The 13,623-nt window shown below is 51.2% G+C and overlaps 1 protein-coding gene across 3 annotated transcripts in view; it reads right to left on the bottom strand.

The window, feature by feature from the left end:
• Positions 1-11,064: 11,064 nt before the first annotated feature.
• Positions 11,065-13,623, bottom strand: part of UBE3B (ubiquitin protein ligase E3B) — a 68,108-nt gene continuing 65,549 nt past the window's right edge. For all 3 annotated transcript variants that reach the window (XM_077954900.1, XM_077954901.1, XM_077954902.1), the window contains one exon: positions 11,065-13,322. In XM_077954900.1, coding sequence (XP_077811026.1) covers positions 13,128-13,322 — 195 coding nt within the window. In that variant the 3' untranslated portion in view covers positions 11,065-13,127. The remainder of the gene's footprint in view (positions 13,323-13,623) is intronic.

The following is a 13,623-nucleotide window of genomic DNA, read 5'->3' as shown; positions in this document are numbered from 1 at the left end:
GGGAAGCACAGCCTCCAAAGGATAAGGAAAGCTCTTTGAGTAAATACAACATCCTAAAGTGACAGTCTTTGAAACAAGACCGTTTGCCTGTTGCCAAGTCCTGTCCTTCCAGGACTGGCTGTCACAGGCCGGATGTTAACAGTCGCATTCTCAGACCCCTGCCTCTGTATCTGTCTCCTGGTTCACCAGCAAACACTTCTCTGAGAAACCACCCGGGTGCAGGGCAGACACCACCACTCAGCAGGTGTTTCTCTCATGTGCCACCAACCTGGGAAAAATGGAGCAAGCTTGCTTTGGGGGCTGGGAGGATGGGGTATTTAAAACATTTGCTCTTCTGCAGCGCCTTTCAAAAGCTCTATCAAGAGCCCAAAGCAGGCCGGGCGCGGTGGCTCAAGCCTGTAATCCCAGCACTTTGGGAGGCCGGGCGAGGTGGCGGGCGCCTGTAGTCCCAGCTACTCGGGAGGCTGAGGCAGGAGAATGGCGTGAACCCGGGAGGCGGAGCTTGCAGTGAGCTGAGATCCGGCCACTGCACTCCAGCCTGGGTGACAGAGCGAGACTCCGTCTCAAAAAAAAAAAAAAAAAAAAAAAAAAAAAAAAAAAAAAAAAAAAGAGCCCAAAGCAAAAGGAAAGACGCGTACCCATCTGTACGCTGAGCAAATATCCTCGCATATTTTGAACGAGGTGGGAAAAGTTAATAAAAGCCGTACAATCAAGAAACATGACCGTGAAGCCCACGCTGCCAGTGTTTGCACACCATTGCCAACTCTCAGAAACAATCCATCCCATTGCACGGAAACATGGGTTTTGAAACACACAGCAGCCTGGTTTTATTTAAAGTCGTGATTCCTTGCTTATCATAGACTTTTTTCATAATTTCGTTTTGGAAAATACTGCACACAAATATTACTCGATCACTGAGTTTGTGGATTGTAGGCACTTCCTTACATTTTGCACCCTTGAAAATGCCTCCCCCTCCTCCAGGTCAGGCTCCCTGGAATGGGGTATTTAGTGTCATTTCCAGAGACGAGCTGGCAGTTGGCTGTTCCCTCGGAGAGAAGCCCGCAGTAACAGTGACACCAGCCCGCACTGTGGAAGGGCTTGCTACATGCAGTGCCCTGAGCCAAGTGTTCCACAGACATTATCTCATTTGAACCCCATAGCAGCCCTGGAAGGAGGCATTAGGTGGGGAACCGAGTTGTCCTGGGGAGTCAGTACCAAGATGTGGGCCCTGGACGCGGCCTCGTCACTCACAGCCCCGTGCTCCTCGGCTCCCACCCACTGCCGCTTGACAGTCGTTTTAATCACTACCTGGGCTGCGGTGAACAATGCCAGGCTCTGATAGATCCTGCTGTCTTCATTTCTCAACCTAGTTTCCCTTAACTGATATTTCATGGCTATTGTTAATGTGCATTTTTCACTGAGTAATTTCCACAGCCCGAACTTGTAACACATCCCAATGACAAACGTCCCTGGTTCGGAAGCCCCCGTCAGCGGCAATGTCACCCTTGCCGCTGCCTCGACACCTTCCGACAGCCCATTCAGTTTTATGATCGCCCTGTCCCAGTGATCACTACTGAACCTTTAAGAATCCAGATGCATTTCAAGTTTAATTGAATAAAATTCTTTGTATAATGAATTCCGCGTGAATGCTACATAAATCAGTGCCTGGAAGGATTTGTGGCTCATGCCTCCCCTCTGGCGGGGCCTGGGAATCTGGCAATACCGACACAAGCTGGAATAAATGCGTCTTTGCAGTCAGTCCAGCTAGGGGAGGGTGGCACAGTTTGAACTTGCCTTGGCCTATTGCTTTTCTTCTCTGTGAGTCCTCCTGGAAGATGGTGCTAAAGTCCCACAGAGGCAGGGACAGGCAGGTTGCGGAGACCTAGAAACTTTGGGGACGTCCCTCGTGTTCTCCCATTCCACAGAATCAGAAACTTCTCAAGCTGTGGTTTGTCACCTTTGGAATGCACACACACACATTCACAAATTTGCATCCAGTCGTAGGAAGTCCAAGGAACCTCCTGGTAAGAATCCATTTTCTAAGGGAACCCATGCAACCCTCTTTGGGAGCTAAGCTGGGATTCCCAAGGTCACCTTCAGCAGCCTGTTTCAGGGTCAGATAGCCCCAGCCTGGAAGTGTGAGAAGGTGCACTTGGGGCTGGCTGGGAGAGGCTGCCAGGTGACCTTTGATGCTTGTAGGGTTGTGGGGTGTGGGGAAGGACTGTCAAACAGCTGGCTTGGGCATTGGTCCCAGGCAGGCTCAGGTTCAAGGCCAGCTCTGTCACCTCCTACCTTGGTGACTGGCCAAGTCATTCCATCTCTCTCAGTCTTGCTCCTCCATCTGTAGAATGGGAATCATAACATCCACCCTATGGGTCACTGGGATTGTTTAATGAGGTAATACTTAAAAGAGTAATATCACCCCCTGGCAAATGTTAACTCCTGTTATTACGGTTGTTTGCTATTATTACTATTTGAATTCAGATTCCATCTTTGTCACTTCCAGCATCTCCTTAAGCAAATGGTTGAACCATTCAAAGCCTCTTTATCTTATAATGCGATAATAATACCAATTTCCAAGAGTTCAGAAATAAGCCCACAGGCCCCAGACATGATAGCAGCTCCAAAAAAGTAGCTTTGTTGTTCAGTCATATTTGACCCTTTCGAAAGCATGTTCTAATAGCTCATCCCCAGGTGACGCTGAGGACAGCCTGGCAGCGCCTCTGGTCCCTCAGGCTTGCCGAGAGGGTGGGGGAGACAGGTGGCCTCCAGAGGTGGCCAGGCATAATCAGATGAGAAGGCGGGGATGTGGCTCCAGCAAACAGGGCCGAAGTGAAAAGGAGAGTGACTTGCAGAACAATGAGAGCTGAGCGCGGTCTCAGACATCATTGCTCTCATTTTATAAATGAGGAAACTGAGGCCTGGAGAGGAGAACTTTTTTTTTTTTTTTTGAGATGGAGTCTCGCCCTGTCACCCAGGCATGGAGTGCAATGGCTCACTACAACCTCTGCCTCCCGGGTTCAAGTGGTTCTCCTGCCTCAGCCGCTGAGTAGCTGGGATTACAGGTGCGTGCCACCACCCCCAGCTGATTTTTTGTATCGTTAGTAGAGATGGGGTTTCACCATGTTGGCCAGGCTGGCCTCAAATTCCCGACCTCAGGTGATCTGCCCGCCTCAGCCTCCCAAAGTGCTGGGATTACAGGTGTGAGCCTCGGTGCCCGGATTTTTTTATTTTATTTTATTATTATTATTTTTTTGAGACCAAGTCTTACCCTGTCACCCAGGCTGGAGTGTAGTGGCGTGATCTCAGCTCACTGCAACCTCCATCTCCTGGGTTCAAGTGATCCTCCTGCCTCAGCCTCCTGAGTAGCTGGGATTATAGGCGTGCACCATGATGCCTGGCTAATTTTTTTTGTATTTTTAGTAGAGACGGGTTTTGCCATGTTGGCCAGGCTGGTCTCAAATTCCTGGCCTCAAGTGATCCACCTGCCTTGGCCTCCCAATGTGCTGAGATTATGGGCGTGAGCCACTGCGCCCAGCAGAGAGGAGAACTTAATAATAAATCTTAGTAAGGACCACACATAGAGCACTGATTACGTCCAGGCATCTTGCTAAGAACCTTACATTCAATAGTTCATTTAATTATCTCAAGAGCCCGTGAAGGTGGAACTCTTAATATTATCACCCCCAACTTACAGATGAGGAAACTGAGGCCCAGAGAGGAGATAGGAGTTTCTCAAGGTCAGACAGCTCCAGGAGGCAGAACCAGGCTTTAAATCAGGGCTCTGTGCTTCCAAGCACCATGACAGGCATTTCCTCAACTCCTAGCTCTATGCTCAATTGTACCACAATGCCAGGTGCTCATGTCTTTCTAGTTCTCAGAACCCTACAAGGTACGTACAGTTATCCTCCCCATTTCACATGTGAGGTAACAGGGGCACAGAGGGTGAAGTCACTTGCTCAAAGTCACATCACTTGCTCAAAGTCACACAGTGTCCACAGGGGTGATGCTGATTATAATGATATCATTATCAATAGCTGAGACTTACGGAGATTTCCTTATCACCAGAGCTTTTGAAACCATCTCAGCAGAGCTAACCTTGGAGAGCACCTTCCTTGCACGCTTGGCATGTATTCCCCACAACAGCCCCACCAAGTGGACATTAGTACCTTTGCGTCGTAGACTCAGAAACCGAGGCACAGGGAGACGGCACCTTGGCTGGTGTCACGCGAGAGGAAGAGGTCCAACTTGGATTTGAACTCAGATCTGCCTGTCTCCAGCATGCTCCCTGTGGGCAGCGGCAAAGCCAAGACAAGGACCCTGCTCTTCGGGTCCCCCTGGGGTGGCCACCCTGGCACAGTTGGCAGTGAGGGTGTGACTGGCATTCAAGTGGGGCAGGGCTTCTTCTCGGGGGAAGAGAAGGGACTACCAAAAATCCAGGAGGGGCTGGGCATGGTGGCTCTTGCCTGTAATCCTGACACGTCGAGAGACCAAAGCGGAGGAACGCTTGAGGCCAGGAGTTTGAGATCAGCCTGGGCAACATAGTGAGGCCCTCTTTCTTTCTCTCTTTCTTTTTTTTTTGAGACGGAGTCTCGCTCTGTCGCCCAGGCTAGAGTGCAGTGGCACTGTCTTGGCTCACTGCAAGCTCCGCCTCCCGGGTTCACACCATTCTCCTGCCTCAGCCTCCCGAGTAGCTGGGACTACAGGCGCCTGCCACCACGCCTGGCTAATTTTTTGTATTTTTAGTAGAGACAGGGTTTCACCGTGTTAGCCAGGATGGTCTTGATCTCCTGACCTCGTGATCCACCCGCTTTGGCCTCCCAAAGTGCTGGGATTACAGGCATGAGCCACCGTGCCCGGCCAGAGACCCTGTTTCTTAAAAAACAAAACAAAAAGCCCAGGATTGATGTGAGCACCTGTAGTTCCAGCTACTCGAGACTGAGGCGAAAGGATCGCTTTAGCCCAGGAGCTTGAGGCCGAGTGAGCTATGATCGTGCCACTACACTCCAGACCAGGCAACAAAGCGAGACCCTGTCTCAAAAACAAACCCCCAGGAGGAAGCTAGTTGCCACAGCTACAAGTGCTCTGATGAAGAATGAGAAGCAAGTGCCAATTCAAGGCGGCACGGGGCAAAGGCACCCTGGAGAACGGAGTGCGTAAGTGGCGTGAAGGTGTCCAACTGACTCAGGACTGGGGCAGGGAGCTAGGTGACCTCTTCCCCCTGCCCCTCACCGCTGAAATGCCTCCCAGTGTGAGCTCCCAAGGCACCGGTCCTTCAGCCCTCATCACTGGCCATCTGCAGTGCCCATGGCCCTCACTGGTCAGCAGGCGCCTTTATTTACAATCACCTTGGAAGGGTCGAGCAGACATATGTTGCTAAGGGTCGTTTATTCTTGTTTATAAAATTTATGGCTTCACCTCGATTACACACTGTCAAAACAGAAAGAATTGGGCCCAAAGTCTCTTGCCGCATGACTGCCTCAGACGTGCGTACATCTGTTAACTCCGTGGGAGCTGTAGAGGGAAATAAGGTTCACTATAACTCAAAAGCTTGCTGCCCTGCCACGAGGTGTGAGCATCAGGCCTTGAGAAAAGACATCCAGGCGTGCACGTGGAGAGGGAGGAGGTAAGGTCTGTGAGTGGGCATGCCAGGTGGCCTCAGGACTCTGCCCCGGCCCGGCCAGGAACTCTCGCAAGGTGCTTTGACTGGGGAGTGGAAGAGAAAGAACTGTATTTCTATGGTCCTTAGGGGTCCAGCTGCAGGATCCCAGCAGCTGGAAAGAGTTCTGAGCCTATGGCTTTCCACCTGCCGACTTCAGCGGGGAGAGAGAAATGTTGACTCTCTCACGGTTTCGGGGAGTGGAGATCGGTACGAACTTTCAGGAGGGCAATTTGTCAATGTGCGTGAAAGTCCTAGAGATGTGTGTACCTTACGGTCTTGCAATTCTGTGTCTGAGAATTTTTCTGAAGGAAATAGACACATTGGTGGAGCTACAAGAGTTTTTTTGGCTTTTTTGTTTTTGTTATTTCAGTGCAGGAAATAGACATACGGGTGAAACTACAAGGGTTTTTGTTTTTGTTCTTGTTTTTTCCAGTGCAGAAAAGTGCAGCTCATTGCAGTGAAAAATTGGAAACCAATGCCCAACAATAGGGAGCTGGATAGTTAAATAAGTAAAATATTAACCATAAGGGACTGTAAGAAATACCATAAAGCCACTGAAAATGATGGTGTCTACATATTTACTACTATGAAAGAGTGTTCACTATCATTAAGTGAAAAAAGAAACCCAAATTACAAAATGTTACATATAGAATGACCCAAATCCTAAAAAGAAACATACATGTGTTTATATACACCATAGAAAAATGCATGTGTTACTAATATGTATCTCTCAGTGGTGGGAAGATGGGCGGTTTTAACGTTCATTTTCATTTTGTCTGGATTTTCTAATTTTCCTACAATGAATTTGGGCTGGATTTGACAAAGGCTTACCGTGTGATACACATGAATGAAAAGAAACCGACAAGTGGTTTCTCTGCCTGTAAATAAATCATCTACCTCCTGTGGGATGGCTGGAGACAAGAGAGAAGCTCCTTGGAGGGTGATACTCCATGCCACATTCCAGCCCCCTCACGTGGAGAGGGTGCCCTCCAGTAGCCAAAGCCATCATGGTCCCCTGAAGTCTGGAAGCCTGGAGAATGTGCACCGTGTTCCCTGTTGGAGGCAGCTGGCTGTGCAGAGTCCAGCCTGCACGTAGAAGCCTGGCTTCCATTCTAGGGTAACCGAGGAGGGAAGAAAAAGGAACCTGCCCCCACTGAGCTGCCCCGGGGGATCACTGCACCAGCTTTTCCCCGCTCTGTTGAGATGTTGGCATCTCTCTTCCTCCTCTGTTGGTTGATGCATCTTTATCTTGTACAGGGGTTGAGAGTAGACAAATAACTTTCATGTTTGTGATCTCATAGAGATTTTCATCCTGGATTATCACCGTAACTTTTCCTGGATAAGTGGCACCTCAATAGGTAGTGTGATGAGCCCAGTGTGCCAGTCAGCAAGTGGCAAAACCCACCTAAATCCCAGCTTCTGGTGTCAAAATTCAGTTTCCTTTCTCTTCTGTTCTGCTGAGAGCAGGGAAGGACTTATCCCAGGGCTAGGAAAGAGACGCTAATTCCAAGTGATTGCCTGACAGCCTGTGCTAGGTCCAGATTCAACAGGGAGGGGTTTGGGAATCCATTACTAATGTCTGCCATGGCCTCTGGGAGAGGTAGTGGGACAAGTGGCCTCTATTTGACATTTCTGGATTCCTAGGGCACAGCCCTCACAGATCTCAAAGGTGTGGGGACTTCAGAGGCAGCGATGGTCTCCAGACTGCTTGAGAGTGGTCAGGCTGTCCCTCTCAACCAGCCCCCAAACAAAAGCAGCTCTCCCAACCCCACCACTCCCCAAGAAACTAACTAGCAGAAAGGGGATTTTTCAGAGCTCTCAGGCGACACATCACGGTCATTGATCTCTGAGAACCAAATACTTATAAACCTGACTAATTAATTAGCCCTGACGAGCTCACCGCCATAACTCAAGAATCTATAATTACATTTCACATTAAAGCATGAAAAGTTAAGACTAAAGCCGGTGAGAAATGGTGACATCCCGCACCCCCACTCCATCCCCAGTCTAGGGACAGCAGCTCCGGAAACCACCTCCTTTTGATTGCATTGTTCCCTGGGGTGCTGTTCCCAGTTGTGTGACAAACCAGTTTCAGCTCCCCTCCCCTGAGGTGGCTGCAAACATTTTGTACAGGGGACATTTTTGGGTTTACAGTTTCAAGTGTCCTGCAGCCAAACACCACCAAGAACACACCTGTAGTCGAACAAAGTCAGATTTATTGTCTTGTTGCAACAAGGGAGCTCGCGCACCGTGGGGTGCCTCAGGAAGAGGGTCTGCGCAAGGACTTATTATGGGGTTTTGGCATGTGTTGGGGTTTGGGGGAGGGTTCAAGGAAGCGTGGCTTCGCTGTGGGTTGGCTGCTGTCAGGGAGCAGGGCTATTTCTGTGACTGGGTATTTTAATAAACCTTACCTAGAAGGAGGGAGGAATGAATGTGGCTAAAACTATAATTGAATACACCAGAAGGTCAGGGAGGCGTAGGCCCCAGCCTCGAGGAGCGGGCACCGGCTTGGGTGCCCCACCGTGCATGCATGCGTGTGCGTGTGTCTGTACGTGTGTGGGTGTGTGCGCACACGCACCCAGGACGTGATCGAGTTCTTGGGATGGAACTCGATGATCCCTGCGTGGCCGGCACTGCATGTATGACCTCGTTTGGTCTCAGCAACCAGGGAAGAGTGATCATCCCCATTTTGCAGGCTTGGAGAGATGCAGTGCCTTGCTCCGGGTCGTGATGAGAATAAGGCTGAGGCTAGATTCGAATTCTAGTCTAGTTCTGGAATCTGAATCCTGATCCCTGCCCTGGGGCCAGAATGGGCGGGATGCCTTTTTGGATATTTGCTGTTTGGGGACCTACCATCCAACTGCTTCAATTTCTTTTTGAGGATTTACTTCTTCCCATGAGATACAATCTCCATGGGGTTATCTCATTTTCAACACACCAGAAATGATCTTATTGGTTTCTCCTTTGGTGTCTGTCTCTCAAAATACACTGAATCCAGCTGGGTGTGGTGGCTCACACCTGGAATCCCAGCACTTTGGGAGGCTGAGGCAGGAGGATTGCTTGAGCCCAGGAGTTCGACACCAGCCTAAGCAAGACTGCAAAACTCTGTCTTTACAAAAAATACAAAAATTAGCCAGGCATGGTGGTGTGCACCTGTAGTCCCAGCCACTCGGGAGGCTGAGGTGGGAGGATCACCTGAGCCCAGGAGGCAGACCTTGCAGTGAGCCAAGATCATGCCACGTTGCTAGCTTGGGCAACAGAACGAGACCCAGTCTCAAAACCAACAACAAAATGAGATTGAATCCCAGTGCCTAGAACAGGCTGTGCACACAGCAGGTGCCCACAAATATTTATTGAAATGAATATGAAAGAATGAATGACATCAGTGCCTTGCCCAGTCTACTTCAATCCTGAATTTTCTCTGAATTTCCCTAAAGACCCCTGAGTGCACTGAGCGAGGATGGGTTACTGGCTAGAGCTGGTTCATTCACGCCCACAGCATCCTGAAGACAGCCGGCTTCAGGCTCTACTGCCCAGGTCCCCTGAACTGCCCTGGCTCCCGTTCTGCTTGTGGCCTGGGCTTCCAGCCCTCAATATTGGCCAATACATTTCTTTTCCTTTTTTTTTTTTTTTTTTTGAGACGGAGTCTCGCTCTGTCGCCCAGGCTGGAGTGCAGTGGCGCGATCTCGGCTCACTGTAAGCTCCGCCTCCCGGGTTCACGCCATTCTCCTGCCTCAGCCTCCCGAGTAGCTGGGACTACAGGCGCCCACAACCGCGCCCGGCTAATTTTTTGTATTTTTAGTAGAGACGGGGTTTCACCGTGGTCTCGATCTCCTGACCTTGTGATCCGCCCGCCTCGGCCTCCCAAAGTGCTGGGATTACAGGCGTGAGCCACCGCGCCCGGCCTACATTTCTTTTCTAAGTGAGGCAGAGCTGGCTTCTGCTGCCCTGGCTGATGAAGACCGCTTCTGATGGTGGTTCGGTGCAGACGGGCAGTTTCTAGCCACCCAGCTTTTGAGTTTGAACACCTGCTGGGATGAGACACCCAGACTATTCACCAGGGGCCCCTGTGATAGCAAACCAGGAGGGGAGACTGAGGAACTCTGGCCCACGCTGCAGAGGCACTGGTGCGTTCACCGTCACTCTTAAGATGTTTGAGACACTCCACACACCACCTAATGGAACCCGTTCCCAGATGCAGCCAAGGAGCCATGTTCGGAGTGGGCACTGATTCTGTCCCGCTTGCGTCTCTGCCTTAGCTGGTAGGGAGACAGGCTGCAGCCTGTTGGGACGTGAATGATGAGCTAAGGAAGTGGTGGAGTCCCTGAACTTCCTGTAGCCTCCCTTTACCCAGTGAGCTTCTAAAGTGCAGGACCGATTGGCCCTTTACTCAGCACACCCTGAAATCCAGCTCTGCCTTTTAACTCTGTGCCTGGGGAGCAGCTGTTGCTCTGCAGCCTCAGGGACACCAGGGCTCTAAGGTCCTGAAGAAGTCCTTTAAAATCCTATGGGAACTCACTGGCAAAATGGATGTGTCTGTCAGTTTCCAGCATCCCCGGTGAGGGTAAGTGGGACAAGCAGTGGAGGCAGCGGGCTCCAGATAAGGAACAGGGCAGCCCCTGGGGCTTGGCTCAAGCTGAGCCCTTTGCCTAGAAGGTTCTCCCACCCCTCTTCTGCCTGCTAACACTGAGCGAGGGCTCTGGAGTATGGCAGACCAGGGTTTGAGTCCTGGCTCTGCCACTTAACCCTTGGGCATGGGAATGACCAGCTCCTGACCTCAGCTTTCCCCATGTGAGTGGGCATCAGAATAGCACGGCACTAGACGCCAGGGACGCTGATCACAGGATGTGGCCATACACCTCCTACTTGAATTAGTTATGACTCTTTCCCCACCACAGAGTGAGCTCTGTGGGGCAGGGATCATGTCCACTGTGTGCACAGCTGTAACTCAGCACCCAGCCTGGGGCACAGTGGGTCCTATGGGTCTGTTTGTTGGCTGAATCTGAACTCCCTGACAGTCTGGCTTCCTGCGCGGGGCCTGGCTCATCTGGCACCATCTGCAATGGTGACAAAACCACCCAGCAGACTTCACACCAAGCCCCTCGCGGGGTGCGCTCCCTCCCCTGGACAGTGTCCCTAGTGGGATGGGAGCAGGTCAGGACAGTCAGTGGGACTAGCTCCTCTGGGAGACAGGAGGCTTCTGTCCGGGCCTCTGACGATCAGGGAAGGTGGGTGAGTGACGTCACCTTCCTGGTCAAAGGCTTGGGCTTACATCCCAGTTCCTCATATCCTGGCTGTGAGTCCCTGAGTAGGTCACTCCACCTCTCAGAGCCTCACCTGTAAGGAGGAGAGAGCACTGCCCCTTCACAGGCAGGAGGAAGTGGGTAACAGATGGAAAAACATTTTGTTGACTGGGATCCACTGACCAAGTTTATTTCGCAAAATCTGTTGCCAAGATCGCTGTGCCTGGCTGACCAGCATGATGGAGAAAAACAGAGGCTGGTCAGGGTCTGCTGGGAAAAATACCCGCATTTCTGTTTGAAGGCTCTGATGATCAGGAGCTCTCACAGCTGAGTAATTACCAGTAACTTACCCTGTGTGACAGAGCAGGAATCCCCGGTGACACCCAAGGATCCCGATGTATCCAGGCACACAGAGGGGACCACGTGGAGTGCATGGGCTGGGGGGGTCCGGGAGCCTTGGTCTGTGGTGGGGGATGCAGAGGCTGAGGGCTGACTCGCCCAAGGTTGTCACGCAGAAGCTTTTTCTGGCTTTGTGGGGTGGCAGTGGCTTGGTTTTGACAGTTGATTTGGCGTCCCTGCTGGAGCTGTACTTACACACTGCCAGGGCCGTTCTTCTGAAACACCCAGAGGCCTACTCACCTTCGGCCTCATGAAGGAGCCGCGCCCCCCACCCACTTCATAAGATGTCTCAGGCCCCCACACCTCTAGACCATTCCAGTCCACACCCATTCCCACCAGCACCCCATCTTCCCTCTCTCTGGCTCTGAGTGTCCACCTGTGGCAGCAACGTGGGCTGGGCAATGTCCGTCCATGGCCTGCTGGTGGCTATGTAAGGCCGTGTCCCTCCAGGTGTCCATGTTTGGAGAATGAGAACTCTGTATCTGGGAAGGGCTGCAGGGACCATACTCCAGGTCGTTCTGTCATTATTGCTGGGGCCAGAAGAACCAGCTCGCTCTCTTCTTTCTTTAATGACCAGAGCTGTGGGCAGCTGCTTCCCAAACACACCCTGCAGTCTGAGGCTCAACCCTTAAGCCAGCACCCTCCAAGACAGAGGCCGACAACCCCTTAGGATGCTGCTAACATCTTGGGTAGCCCATCATCTACATGTGTCTTGGGTACACTGCTAGGCTTGCTCTGAGAGGCCTGCTCCAGCCCTCCTCATGGTACCCTCTCTGGATATGAGCTAGTTTTTCCTACATCCCGTGTTTTTTTTTTTTTTTTTTCCCAAGACAATCTAGCTCTGTCACCCAGGCTGGAGTGCAGTGGCGCGATCTCAGTTCACTGCAACCTTCTGCTGCCCGTGTTCAAGTGATTCTCCTGCCTCAGCCTTCAGAGTAGCTGGGACTACAGGTGTCTGCCACCATGCCCGGCTAATTTTTATGTTTTTAGTAGAGACAAGGTTTCGCCATGTTGGCCAGGCTGGTCTCGAACTCCTGACCTCAAGTCATCCATCTGCCTCAGCCTCCCAAAGTGTTGGGATTACAGGTGTGAGCCACTGTGCCCAGCCTCCTGCATCCTTAAAGTGTGGCTCCTGGAGAGAAACAAAGGATCGATTCCAGGTAGGGTGTGAGCCACAGAGAACAGAAGAGAACTATTACCTCCTTCACTCTAGATACTCTCCCTCAATTAATGCAACCCCCAAGCGTTAGGGCCTCGGCCGAGTCCTGCTGTTACCAGTCCACTGACCCCGTGCCGAGCCACTCCCCTGGAGCCTGTCTGCATGAGGCTGGTTTCCAGCACCTGGTGACAGGTCCATGGATTATTCCAGTGAACATCATCTTGTCCGGCTCCAGCCATCACTCTGCACTGTGGAGGCTGTTTGGCTCCAGCGTCTGACACATCCGCAGTGTTCAGACAAACCACGTGCACGCGCAGCCCCTCTGTATTTCCCGAGCCCTGAACAGTGCTGTTTCACATTTTCAATTTGCCAACAATTTTTAAATCTGGAGATTTCACAGACACTGGAATCTGTGGCTTCTTTTGAAAAGTGGGGAGCCTGGCCACATGGTATCTAGCCTGTGCAGGGCAGCCAGCAGCTGGGGCTGAGCAGCAGCTGCCGGTTCCTGTGATGCCCACCAGCCCAAGTTCAAATTCCGGTTTGACCTCTTCCGAGCATGTGACCTTGGGCGCGTGACACATCTGTCTGGTCTCAAAATCTGTACTAGTTTCCTGTGACTGACGGAACAAAGCACCATAAATGCGGGGGCTTAAGCAACAGACATTCATTCTCTCACAATTCTAGAAGCTGTGTCTGAAATCAAGGGATTGACAGGGTTGGTTCCTCTCCAGGCTGTGAAGGAGAATCTGTTCCTAGTCTCTCTCCTGGCTGCAGGTGATGGAAATCCCTGTATTCCTTGGGCTGAAGGTTCCTCACTCCAGTCTCTGCCTCTGTCTTCACATGGCCGAGTCCTCTCTTCCTGTAAGGACACCAGTCACATCGGATTAGGGGCCCACCCTACTCCTATATGACCTCATCTGAACTAGTTACATCTGCAACAACTCTATTTCCAAATAAGGTCACATGCTGAGGTAGTGGGGGTTAGGATGCATCTTTTTTGGGACAGAATTCAACCCATACACCATCTTGAGGATGGGATTAATAGTATGATCTCAGAGCTATTGAGAGGATTTAGTGACATAATCCAAGAAAAGTGGCTGGCACCTGAGTAAATGTTAATTATGACTATTATTATTTCTACTACACTTTTGAGACAAGAC

This window comes from Macaca mulatta, chromosome 11 (genome assembly GCF_049350105.2).
Source record: "Macaca mulatta isolate MMU2019108-1 chromosome 11, T2T-MMU8v2.0, whole genome shotgun sequence".
Lineage (NCBI taxonomy): Eukaryota > Metazoa > Chordata > Mammalia > Primates > Cercopithecidae > Macaca > Macaca mulatta.
Note: the sequence above shows the minus strand (reverse complement) of the source record. Positions and strands in the feature narration are given on the sequence as shown.